The sequence below is a fragment of the Azolla caroliniana genome, unplaced genomic scaffold (genome assembly GCF_043228905.1).
Source record: "Azolla caroliniana isolate FFs.n. ecotype wild unplaced genomic scaffold, voAzoCaro1.0.p SCAF_12, whole genome shotgun sequence".
Classification (NCBI taxonomy): domain Eukaryota; kingdom Viridiplantae; phylum Streptophyta; class Polypodiopsida; order Salviniales; family Salviniaceae; genus Azolla; species Azolla caroliniana.
In genome coordinates, this window is record NW_028230447.1 from 21,136,044 (window position 1) to 21,148,759 (window position 12,716).

Consider the following 12,716-nt stretch of genomic DNA (forward strand, 5'->3'; position numbering starts at 1 on the left):
CGAGACATGAGCAATATACTATTGCACATAATGGCAACATACACACACGAGGGTTGTGATAAGTTGGGGAGACATGTGTGATATATTTGCACACGATGGCAACAGAGTAGGGGCCAAACATTCGTCATGCATGCATCCGTATAAGATGATCGACCAAGGGAGGTGATGGCAAACAACACGAGATGGACACGCAGAGGGATGCATCGGAATCGAACCGACAACACGACAGATTGTAGAGAGAACCGAACAGGCGCTTATTATACCGAGAGGCTCGGGTTTCGGAGGATGGAATCAACGGAACGGGGGTGGCGATCCGAGAAGCTCGGGTTTCGGGCGGGAATGGATGGGCGGGGCCCCCTGCGGAGAAGAAGAGTGTGAGTGTGTGCATCATACCGAGTGCATGAAGGTTTTGTTCTTGTTTTTTGTTTGGAGAGAGTTTAGGGTTTTTTTATTTTTTTGATTTTTTTAAATGGATGAGACTCGACCCGAGAGACAAATAAATACATATATAAATAGATATTAATAATAGATAAATGAATAAATAAATAAATAAACATTTCTTGCCGATATAAATCCTTTCTTCTCTTTTTCTTCTTCACTCATACACAGAGTAAACAATTCGGGTTTCTCTGTATTCTTTCTGTGTTTTTCTCTGTCTGCAGGATTTGGCGTGGTCTCATTCCATTCGCTCTGATTCTTCCTCTCCGCAACTCCTCCTCTTCCCCTACCCGGTAAGTCTCTTCTTTTCTTCCTCTCTCTCTCTCTCGTTCCTTTGATCTTTCAATCATCTATCTGCTTTTTCTTTTTCGTTAGTTCTTTGCTGCGTTTCTTCATGCGTGTTTTGCTTCTCGTCCAGATCAATTCGGAAGCTCTTGATCTATATGATTTACTCATGCCACAACATTTTCTTCATAAATGATTTCTGTTTCCCTTTCATTTTTCTTGTGCTCTTTTGAGTGTGTTTCTGCTGTATCTTTGTAGTTCCTTGTTCCTCTTCTTGATGTATTTCTACCGTTCCCCGGAAACCAAGATGGACGCTTTTGATCCATGGATTTGCTCCCTTTTTTCACGTTATGTTTTGTTTCATTATTGTGCTTTTTGATTGATTGTGTGCTATTTCATTTACTGTTTTCCTCTTCGTTAATTTCTTTGTTCTTTTGAGTTATTCTGCTTTCCACATGTAAGTATTGAATTTTGTTAATTTTTTCAAAGTCCATTTCTTGAGCAATGTTGCATGAATAATCAGGTTTATCATCATCTTCGTCCACTTCTTTTAATTCTGTCCTTTAATCATGCATAGTCTATACCTCAGACCTGGAATGCAGAGAATTGCTTGCATGATCATGAAGAGTTCAATGTCCTTTAATCATGCATAGTCTATACCTCAGACCTTGTATGCAGAGAATTGCTTGCATGATCATGAAGAGTTCAATGTCCTTTAATCATGCATAGTCTATACCTCAGACCTTGTATGCAGAGAATTGCTTGCATGATCATGAAGAGTTCAATATAATTTGTTCTAAGTAATTTTAATCTGGAAAACTCCTTGATTCAGTGTACTTGTTTTAAAGAAAATACTGATGGTGGAAATGCAATGTATCTTCATGTTAGATAACTTTTGTCAGTTCTTCCATTATCTTGTATAGAGTAACCATTATGGAATCTTTGGATATTCGTAGAATTCTTTGTCAAACTGGCATATTTTCCTTTTTGTATGCTTTTCCATGAGTAGAACGTTGCATGCAGCTCAATTTGATTTTATATCGTGCAATTTTTAGTGTAAATCTTATGATTTTGTGAAATCGCCATTTCTTCTTATAAGGGGACTGATGGAAGAAATCTTGTGATTCTAAATTCTTTTTTATCCTATTTGCTGATCTGGTGTACTTTCTTATGTAAGAGTACTGATGGTAGAAAGTTTTTGTATATAAAATTTCACAAGAAAGTCTAGTCTTTTGACATATTTTCTTGTTTGGTTTCACGTTCACAAGGAAAATTTGTGTGCTTCCATGTTGAAATCTCTGCTGACTGCACATGTTCTCTTATGAAAACACTGATTGTAGAATTCTGCTTTTTTGCATTCTTTCTTGTGAGAGACTTATGTGCATGAGTAACCCAGAGATCACTACAGCTGATAATGCTATCATGCAAACAGAAGATGTTTTGTGAATATTCATGTTTCTCTTTCCTATTTTATGTCTGTTTTCTAATAGGTCTCTTTTTAATCTCTTTAGAAATTTGCAATGGCTTCTGTGGACCTGTCAAGGATTGGCCTCGCAGGTCTGGCTGTGATGGGCCAAAACTTGGCTTTAAACATAGCTGAAAAAGGTTTCCCGATTTCTGTATACAACCGTTCAACCAACAAAGTTGATGATACTGTGGAAAGGGCCAAAGAAGAAGGGGAGCTTCCCCTCAAAGGTTTCCATGACCCCAAGGATTTTGTGCTTTCTATCCAGAAGCCAAGATCTGTGATCATTCTTGTGAAAGCAGGATCTCCAGTTGATCAAACAATTGCTACTCTTTCAAATTACCTGGAACCTGGTGATTGTATAGTGGATGGAGGTAATGAATGGTATGAAAATACTGAAAGGAGAGCGAAACAAGTGGCTGAGAAGGGGCTTCTGTATCTCGGAATGGGTGTTTCTGGAGGTGAAGAAGGTGCCCGCTATGGCCCTTCTTTGATGCCTGGAGGATCTTTAGAAGCTTATAACTACATTGAAGATGTTGTGAAGAAAGTCGCTGCCCAAGTGGATGATGGACCTTGTGTCACATATGTGGGTGATGGTGGGGCTGGAAACTTTGTTAAGATGGTTCATAATGGCATTGAGTATGGTGATATGCAGCTTATTTCGGAGGCATATGATGTATTAAAAAGTGTGGGAGGGCTATCTAATGAGGAAATCGCAAACACCTTTGCAGAGTGGAATAGAGGAGAGCTCGAAAGCTTTCTTGTAGAGATCACAGCTGATATTTTCACGGTAAAAGATGACCTTGCTGAAGGTGAACTCGTCGATAAGATCCTTGATAAAACTGGCATGAAGGGAACGGGTAAGTGGACGGTTCAACAAGCTGCTGAGCTTTCCATAGCTGCGCCAACCATAGCTGCATCTTTAGATTCTCGCTTCCTGAGTGGATTGAAAGAAGAGAGAGAAGTGGCCGCCAAGATCTTCAAAGAGAATGGTCTAACTGATGTATTAACCTCCAAGACAGTGGATAAGAAACAACTAATCGATGATGTCCGCAAAGCTCTCTATGCATCCAAGATATGTAGCTATGCACAAGGCATGAATCTCTTAAGAGCAAAGAGTGTTGAGAAATCATGGAATTTGAATCTAGGCGAGCTTGCTCGTATATGGAAAGGCGGATGCATAATTCGGGCAGTGTTTTTGGATCGTATCAAGAAGGCATATGATCGCAACCCTAAGCTAGCTAGCCTTCTTGTCGATCCAGAATTTGCAAAAGAGATGGTTGAAAGGCAATCGGCTTGGAGAAGAGTAGTGGGTTTAGCTATTAGCATGGGGATTAGTACTCCTGGTATGAGTGCGAGTTTGGCTTATTTTGATTCTTATCGTCGTGCTCGGTTACCCGCTAATCTTGTCCAAGCCCAGAGAGATTACTTTGGAGCTCATACGTATGAAAGGACTGATCGGCCGGGTGCTTATCACACGGAATGGGCTAAATTAGCTCGCAAATCAAAGGGCAATTGAGTTTCTGGACCTGAAATTGCTCACAAATAGATTGAAATGTGAATCAAATAGCAAGTTGGAGAGCAATTGTGTTTGCAAATCAAATAGCAATTGGGTTAGAGTGAAAATTGAGATGAGCAAAAGTGATACAGAGAAGACCAATGATTACATGCCACATGATTTCATAGTGAATAATTATAAAGGGCTTTGACCAAAGTTTTTATGTTTTTGGGCTTTGCCTTTTTTCCTAGAGATTTATTGAAGATTAGGGTAATTTTGTTAGATTTGCAGCACTTTGCAGAGTGCTCTGATTCTTCAGAAACTTTTATGTATTTGTAAGTTGTGACCATGATTCGGGCAAATAAATTGAGCCATCTCTTTTAATTTTCATTATTACATTCCTTCTAGAAGTGTATACAGTTCTTGGATTTGTGAATGATTTAGAACACTAGAAAGGAGGTTCTTTTTTTACTTCTTTACACAGTCTGCTGTGTTTCCCTTCTGTAGACATGTAATTTTTTTTGAATGTTTGCATGATATGCTTGTCCTACAATTCTTCATTTATAACTCAAGAAACTAGTAAAAATTTGTCTTCCAGTGATTGTAGTTTGATTTAGCAGTCTCTGCATTGGAATTTACTTTGGTATCAGAAGGGAAGAACTCCAAAATTTGATAATGGAACAGTGAAAAGAACCTCTCGTTAGGACATTGCTTTTCTACCACAACAAAGGAAAGACTGGATCTGAATTGTCATGACCAACTGCTACATTTAACTAAGAAAAGTATGTTTGGTTTCTGAGCGTTGGAAATCTTAGAATGTTGGGGAGGAGACATTTAATGGAAGAAGAAAGGAGTGTCCCTATTACAATATGTTTTCCATGAAATGAATCACGAAGAGGGAGGTTGCAAAATTCCTTGCTGTGCACTAGAACTAGAACACATATAGTCCGATGGCCACCCCAAACAAAACCCCCTTAAACATGCCAGCAAATCCAAGACATGAACAGCCATTGAACCAATCCTTGTTTGTTTTTGAAAGAAGGTTTGTTAATAGCTGGTTCAAGGGGTTGTCTTTTACAGGGAAGGCAAGCCCCTTTCATTTCAATGGAGTGCCTTCAAGATGGGGGCTCATGGCCTTGTAAAATAAGGCCAATCCGTTATATCCATTTTATTATCACTCCAGGAGGAAATATTAGTATCTTCATTGAGTTAACATGCAAAGAGCCAATACAAATATGAATAAGGATCAAAACATCCAAACAATACCTTATAACTAGTTAGAGACATTGATGATGCCAGATGCATCTTATTGCTTTATATCATGTATCAACATTTCTTAGTAATCACAGCACAAAGAATTTGGATTGGAATAGATGGGTGCATGACAATGCACATCTATTTCAGAAGCTAATAACACAATAACATTCTTCACAGAAATATAATTATCAAAAACAACAAGACAATTGGAAAACTATCAATGTAACCACCTTTTTTGCAGTATGCTTAAATATCATACTAAAGTGCACCAACTTTATGATAAATTTGAGGAAGCTGAGACAATCAGAAAACTATCAATGTGACCACCTTTTTTGCAGTATTCTTAAATATCATACTAAAGAGCACCAACTTTATGATAAATTTGAGGAAGCCGAGATATAAAATGATAAATTTGAGTTTGGGGAGGCTGGAATGTCTAAATGTATGACAATATATGGCTCCAAACCTTTGTGATGTACAACTATAGGGGATTTCGAGATGTGGCAAAAACAGGATAGGGGAAGAGGTTTTACATCCCTCTTTCCATTACAAGAGCAAACTTGGTTCTAGACAGTGAAATTAATCTAACCCTCATCATCTAAAGTGACAAATTTCCTTACCATTCCAATAGATATCACTATCTATTGTTGACTACTGAATATTGATTGCATAATATATTAATTTGTAAGGTAGAAGCGAGAATTTCTATATGGCAACACCAAAGGTTCATGTAAGTTTCCCTTTGATCACCAGACTAGCTCTCTCAACAGCTCGAGTCACTCTCCAAATCTCATGTTGCACTGGTGCCCAATCTTTCACTCCATCGCTCTCTTTGACGTCCGATATAGCATCATAAACCCCAGGGAAATAAGAAACTGCGTATTCATTTGCCTTAGACGGTCCGAATACCTGTAAACCCCAAATGTGATAAACCCAAGAATCCTATTCATATGCTAGATTCAAGAAATATAAAGGCTTCTAGAAATCAAAGATTTTGGAATGGTCAAGTTTAGGTTTTCAGATTTAGGCTTTTATTCACTAAATCCTAAAATATAATTTCCCAAAATAGTCAAATAAGGTTTAGAAGATGTCTCGGAAACCTAAGATCTATCCAAAAGATATAATGAGGCCAATGAAATTGGCTCTAGTTGGTCAAACAAATAGGTTAAATGAGAGAAAAACCGCATAATATTTTTGGCTATTTTATGAAAATACCCCTTGATTTTGAAAAGTTACCAGAATATTCCTTTCCTTGGTTTTCAATATTTGCATTATTTGTGAAGGGTATTTTGGTAAATTTTTGAAAACCAATGAGGGGGGTTATTCTATGAAGCAAATACCTAAAATGTTTGGCAGGGCCAAGTCGGTAATTTGAATGCTTTCTTCCCAAAAAAAATTATTTTTTTCTATATTTCTTTCAATAAAATCTATGATCTTTGAAAACGAGGATGGATGCCCAACCAGATGTTTGTGCCACACTCTTCCTTTCAGCCCATTAGTATCCAAGAAAGCTCTTTCCACAAGAGAAAGTCGGTCATTCAAGACCTGCGATCTCATCATTAGTTCTATCGAACTCTCCACATCCACCTTTTGCCTCAAAAACATCTGTAAAATTTATACCAAAACTTGAACTCTAATACTCTGAAAAGTATCCCTAAACTTTTAACTCACACAATGTATGAACTTTTTTTGCAATTGCATTTGTTAAGTGATTCTGCAGAATACCTCTACTTCTCGTGTTGTTTGGGCTACAGAGTCCTTGAAAAGCTCAATAGATGAGAGTAGCGGTGCTACTGTAACATTCACAGTGGGTCCATAGCTTGCTAGCTTTTGCTCAACTTCTTGTGTATAAGCCTAAAACCAAAACCTTTCAATGACTATTTACATGCATGGTAAGAGAAACCTTCCATGGCCGTCAGTAACCAAAGTATATATTTTGAAGATGACCTTAAGCTCATCTGCATATCCTTCATAGTGAAATGGAAGAATTAAATCATCAGCTAAACGTAGTCCCACAAGACCCCATATTGTCGAAGCTACAACAAAGCAAGAAAAGTGTTTTCACATAAGTTTATACACGTTCATAGATAGCATGCATGCATCCATCCATCCATCCATAAGTTGCACATAATGTGCATAAACCCTATGGTACATGTACCCTACAGCCAGAAAGGTAGTTGTAAAAACCTCAATGACTATGAGGTTCTAGTAGCCGGTGGGTGGGAACTATAATGATGCATAAATGAGTACTAGACTGCATCTTATATCTGTCTATAGTCTTGGTGTGTCTCCCCATGATATCTGATTGCTTGAATTGAGTAGAATTGCTCTCTTTTCCATGAGATATATTTTGTCGTAACGGACAATATGGTATATTATTTCCCACGAACTAGGTTCAGAAATGTTAAGCTCTCTTGAAAAGTTTCAACATGTCCTTTTACTTCTGCTCTATTGAACAGGACATTGAGCCATTTCCTTCTATTGGTTCCACACATAATAATAAATAGCATGCCCGTGTTTATAATTTTGAGTGTATAATCCATGGAACCTTCTTACCTGCGGTAATACGCTTGAATGCTGGATCACCAAACTTTTTGATCCAATCAAAACTATCATATAAAGTGTGATATACAGGATAATCTGGCAGATAGGGTATTGAAAGTTAGTATTATAGGGTACTGAAAGAGCCTTGGAATATATACAGCACAAAATCAATCAGCTTGACCTTTGCCAAAGTACATATCTGCAGAAGGGACCCCGATATGTTGAAGGAATGCGGTGAAGTCAGAACCACCACCACCCAACCGAGATACCTGAAGATTGTAAGAAAAGAAAAAACTGTGTAACCCATTTTATTTAGAGATTTATGTACTCCAGCTCAACCTCAAAGCACGGATAGCTTGTATATGACACAACCCTTGCAAAATAATCACTTGAAGTTTATATGAATATTAGCAATTTATGGTCAATTATCCTTTCATTGCACTATTTTTTATGTTTTACATATTAACTTTCCCATAAACTGTACCAGCTTACTGAGACAACAATGCTTACCATTGGACCATTTTTGGATGATGCAAACCAAGTCTCATATACAGATTTCTCAAGAGTGTCCGGATCTGAGACCTAGAAACCAAAGAACCAATGTCACTCTTTCTGCTGTTTTCTTTTGTTTCAAGAGAAATAAAGCAAAGTTGCAGAGTTACTTTCATTACTTGACGCAACCAAAATATGCTAACTAACCTCTCTTGAGACCTCTTGTAAAAGAATATCAAGTTGTGGTGTAGAAGCTGCATAAAACCCAGGCCCCGCAACAGCACAATCAACATTGAGATAAGCAACTGCTTTCACAGAGAGCAAATCTATGTTCTGTTCAACCCACTCTGTCGAGCCAATCTACGCATCTCACAAAATTTTCAAATGTTTTGGCTTGTAGGCTTTTTATTTTAAAGAATTCCAAAATACTCATATATGTCATTTCATTTTCCTTAAATTCTATGGTTTACTTCTCTCCTAAGAGGTATTTTATCCAATGTTGCTACTAGATTTCAATATTCCAGAATAATCCTAATTTGTCATCATCCATTACAAATTCCTGTTTTCGAAGGTAACAAACTGTGCACCATATAGTTTAAAAGCATATTTCCCAGCTCAGTTCAGTTCCCATTATTGGGTTTTATAGTCTAAAAAGTGCATGCCAGAAAAGAGCATACCATCCCATATTCTTCAGCATCCCAACTACAAAGAATTATAGTCCTTCTTGGCTGCCATCCGCGTCTAATTAGCTTGCCAAATCGGCGTGCGATCTGCAAAGAAAATTTCGTCATGAGCATTAAAAATTACATGAAACATAAAAAAAACAAATATATGGACACCATTCTAAAGAAGACTGGCAATCAAATACTCACCTCTAATAGTGCTGCTGTACCACTATTAGGATCTACAGCTCCAAATGTCCATGCATCACGATGATTACCAAGCAAAACATACCTATTGATAGAAAAGTGTGCATTCCTTTTTACATTATCCACATTTCAAAGCTCAGTTCTCCAAGTGTGTGTATAGGGTCTCTGGAAAACTTGAGCCTATTTATTTATTTCCGAAGGAATATTTTTCTATCAGTGGATGTCAGTTACCATACCTGTCTGGTTCTTTGGATCCTTCAATAACCGCAAACACATTGCGTATATTTGTTAACTTTAGGCTTTCCTAAACAAAAAGTTTTTCTTTTTGCTGAAATATGAATAGCTGTATTGAATTCGCCAAAAATAAATCAAAACTATATGTGATGCAATAAATGGCCACCTTGTAGTTGAATTTGAGCTTTACAAGCCCCTTGCCACCAATGTGATAATGAGGTATATGAAGGGAGCCATGCCACTCTGGCGGAGCTATAGGTCCATTTAATGAATTCATAATAAGTATAGCATCCTCTGCAGAGATGGGTAATGAGGGGATCTTTGGAAGAGATTCAACAACATCAGCCTTTGAGAGCCTTTCTCCTGACAAAGTACTTGGCCATCCAGGAGTCGTGGGGTCTCCTATTCTTTTAGAAACTGTACCTCTTTGAGCACCACTTGGTGGAAGCCACTTCGTATCTGGATAGAAACCGCTTTCTCCACCTTGAGAGAATTCTTCTGGATCGGAATAAATAAGAACGCCTCTTGCTCCGACACTTTCAGCATTAGAGACAACATCCCCTCGAAAAATCTCACCATACCGTGCTATAACGATAGTTCCTCTTACATCTACTCCCAGCTGATAAAGTTTCTTGTAATCCTCTAACCGTCCGTAGTTGACATAAACAATATCCGCAGTCACATTCCCTGAAGGTGCATAAGCATGGAATGGAGGAATTGCACCTGTATGTGTATTGTTCATCTCCCCTAGTGTGGGTATTTCCCTAAGAGATAAATTTAATACTGATCCATTCTGAAACATCAATGTTACAGATCTATCTTCTGGATAAGATAGAAGAACACTAAAATCTTTGTAATGAGTTTTCAGGCCGTACTCTTCAAAGACTTTTCGGACATAGGTTGCTGTAGCCATATCCTCATCTGAACCAGCAACATGAGGCAATCTAGTGAGCTTCTCTAAATGCTCCGCCGCCAGTGAGTGTGTCGCTTTCTTTACAAAATAGTGATGGTATTCAAACCTTCGTTCGTCTCTTTCATGCCTAGTAGACCATCCGGTCAATCTGAAGCTGACAAGGGAGATGCAAAACCCAATGAAGAAAGCTGCAACAATGATGAAGGTGCTACTAAAACAAGCTCTCAGGAGGCCGATGTGGCATCGGTTGAGGCGAGAAAGCAAAGGAGAACCACCTTCAATATCCATGTGTAATATATGCTGAGCTAAAGGAGATCTTGGAGAGCCATCTGGGGTTGTAAGGGCAACTGTCTCATGCTTTGCACAATTGTTAGCATCCATGAAGCCTAGCTCTTCCCTTTAACGAAAACCTTGGGCTCACTTCTTGTACATAACTTTTCTTTGTATTGAGTTTCACTTACTTCTCTTACAAGCCCTTTCTTTAGATGGATCTTCACAATTTTCTTTCTTTGGGTTTGGTCTTCTTTCACAATGCGTTCTTTGTAATATGGATCTTACTCCATTCACATGAAACAATACTTTTCTATGAATGTACCCTTTAATGATAATCTCACTGTTTCTTTCTGTTTAGACTCATCAACATTGACATATGAGGGAAATACTCTGAACCCTTTGAGCAATGAAACCTCCAAAACATGCGTGGATAAACCCTATATACACAGAATACCAGCTTCTCATAAGGAACTCACAAGCAATCCTATTGCAATAGAACAAGAGTGTGTAATAAAATCATCCACAATTCTGTCACATCATACACATACAAAATACATAGGGCATGTGCATAAATATTTGTGCATGATACATAGGACATGTACATGTACTACAGGGCATGTGCATGTATTACAAGGCATGTACATATATGTGATGCTTAGGACATGTGCATGTATTACATTATCAATTAGACGGATCTTACAAACAATCTTATTGTAAACAAGAGCACGTAATCGGATCAAGCACAACCAATTTTATTGCATGGTACCCATACGTAGTAGTACATAAGAGCAAAAACATGGCTTGTGCAGACATAATGCCCATAACATACAGATCATGTGCATACATAATACACATCACATTCATAAATACATAGATCATATGCATACAGAATACTTATCATACATACACAGGGCATGTGAATACATAATATCCTTAAATATATAGGTCATGTGCATCCATACTGACTATAATGCATTGGGACGATCAATATATACTAACCATGATACATTGGGCATGTGCATGTATTAGAAAAAATTTCACAACCAATTCTCAGAAAAGTGTGTAAGAAGATTACCCACAACCACAACTAATTCTACTACATAGTATATAGGGCATGCGCATGACACATGGGCGTGCAGATGATACACAGAGCATGTGCGCATATAATGTGCATGAAACACAGGTCAGATACATAGAATCTCAAAACACACGTGCAAAATGTGCAGATAAAGGACCAATTCTATTACGAACAAGAGTGTGAATAAGAGGACCCACAACCAATTATATTACACAATGCCCTTTACATAGGGTATGTGCATATATATATATATATATATCTGAATCTATATGCCAATACCGTATATTACCCACATTTTCTCTGTATTGCAGAAGAATTATGGTTGCCTTTTTCCAGCACAAGGGATTGCTTCATCAAATGCAGTAACAGAGATAAACCCACAAAATTTCGAGATTGAATTCAAGTGATGGGCTCATGTTAGATTACCTTAATTTTCAATCAAATTCGGGTGATGGGTTGATTTGTGCTGCTCACACATTGGCACTTCTCTGCTACATTTTGGGAGGCTTAACCTAACCATGGTTACAGAGCTAGCCACAGGGATGATGTGGTTTGAAACTTTGTATGGTAGTGGAGAAGGTTAGCTTGATTATGGATATATTTTAACTCTTGGAGTGCTCCACTCCACTGTGTCTCGCATCAATCCATGTACATATTGCTTTCCATGTATGTAGATAGATGCCATGAGCATGGGAATGGAATGGAATGGAATGACATGTCTTTTCCTTCATAGAATATTTGCTTTGTTTGTAGCTTTCTCAATGTTTCTTTCTGGACCCCCCACCCTCGGATAGATATCTGTCGGGAAGCCATACGCAAATCCGCTCGATCGATCCACACTCATCTTGCTCTGAAAGTGACACGGTTTGTCTCCATAACCTACTTCCTCTTGTTTGTCACTATAGTCTATATAATTCCAATGGCCAATTGTCAACATATCTCAACAAATGCCATCGGAAGCACATTCCACTTCGACACATAACCTTCTAAGAGTCTCAATATGACCTACTTGCCAACACATCAATGCCCATGTGACTTAACATAAGGGAAGGGGGGGGGGGGGGGGGGGGGAGGATAACCAATCATAGAATAGACATTAGGTCTCGGGTTTCATGCACAATAGTCATATGATTTCTGACTTTTCTGGAAGCTTTGGAGACAATGTACCTCGTGCAGGTCAAGAGCATCCTCTCGCTCAAAACACAATGGCGAACTGATTGATGTAGGCCACAATATCACAACCCTAACAATTTTGCTTATTACACTCACTTTGGAAGTGTTGGCTCTCACATGAGCTTTTGTTATTAACACAACATTTGTTTATTCGAAATTTAATAGATGTCATAGATTATAGTGTTGCAACAATTTTA

General features: G+C 38.1%; 2 protein-coding genes across 3 annotated transcripts; one reads left to right on the forward strand and one right to left on the reverse strand.

Annotated features, from left to right (window-relative positions):
* Nucleotides 1-630: 630 nt before the first annotated feature.
* Nucleotides 631-4,076, forward strand: LOC147857475 (6-phosphogluconate dehydrogenase, decarboxylating 3, chloroplastic-like). Its single transcript, XM_087328059.1, has 2 exons — nucleotides 631-731; nucleotides 2,235-4,076. The coding sequence occupies exon 2, from the start codon at nucleotides 2,244-2,246 to the stop codon at nucleotides 3,705-3,707; it is 1,464 nt and encodes a 487-aa protein (XP_087184185.1). The 5' UTR covers nucleotides 631-731; nucleotides 2,235-2,243; the 3' UTR covers nucleotides 3,708-4,076.
* An 846-nt stretch (nucleotides 4,077-4,922) lies between these two features.
* Nucleotides 4,923-12,012, reverse strand: LOC147857476 (putative glutamate carboxypeptidase LAMP1). 2 transcript variants are annotated; one of them, XM_087328322.1, is made up of 14 exons: nucleotides 11,773-12,012; nucleotides 9,249-10,705; nucleotides 9,085-9,152; nucleotides 8,852-8,933; nucleotides 8,657-8,749; nucleotides 8,187-8,339; nucleotides 7,998-8,069; nucleotides 7,669-7,756; nucleotides 7,500-7,583; nucleotides 6,891-6,979; nucleotides 6,669-6,797; nucleotides 6,405-6,548; nucleotides 5,271-5,852; nucleotides 4,923-5,173 (listed from the first exon to the last, which is right to left on the reverse strand). In XM_087328322.1, exons 2-13 carry the CDS (start codon nucleotides 10,374-10,376, stop codon nucleotides 5,670-5,672), a joined length of 2,313 nt encoding a protein of 770 aa, XP_087184448.1. In that variant the 5' UTR covers nucleotides 10,377-10,705; nucleotides 11,773-12,012; the 3' UTR covers nucleotides 4,923-5,173; nucleotides 5,271-5,669. The 2 variants fall into 2 exon arrangements, with proteins under 2 accessions (XP_087184448.1, XP_087184450.1); XM_087328324.1 differs by lacking the exon at nucleotides 11,773-12,012 and adding an exon at nucleotides 11,268-11,399.
* Nucleotides 12,013-12,716: the final 704 nt, after the last annotated feature.

Coding starts and splice junctions, on each gene's coding strand:
- LOC147857475 (XM_087328059.1), top strand. CDS start 2,244: ATGGCTTCTGTGGACCTGTCAAGGATTGGCCTCGCAGGTCTGGCTGTG.
- LOC147857476 (XM_087328322.1), bottom strand. CDS start 10,376: ATGGATGCTAACAATTGTGCAAAGCATGAGACAGTTGCCCTTACAACC. Junction 8,070..8,186: donor TACAAGAGGTCTCAAGAGAG/GTTAGTTAGCAT, acceptor TTTGGTTTCTAG/GTCTCAGATCCGGACACTCT. Junction 6,549..6,668: donor AAACAACACGAGAAGTAGAG/GTATTCTGCAGA, acceptor TAAATTTTACAG/ATGTTTTTGAGGCAAAAGGT.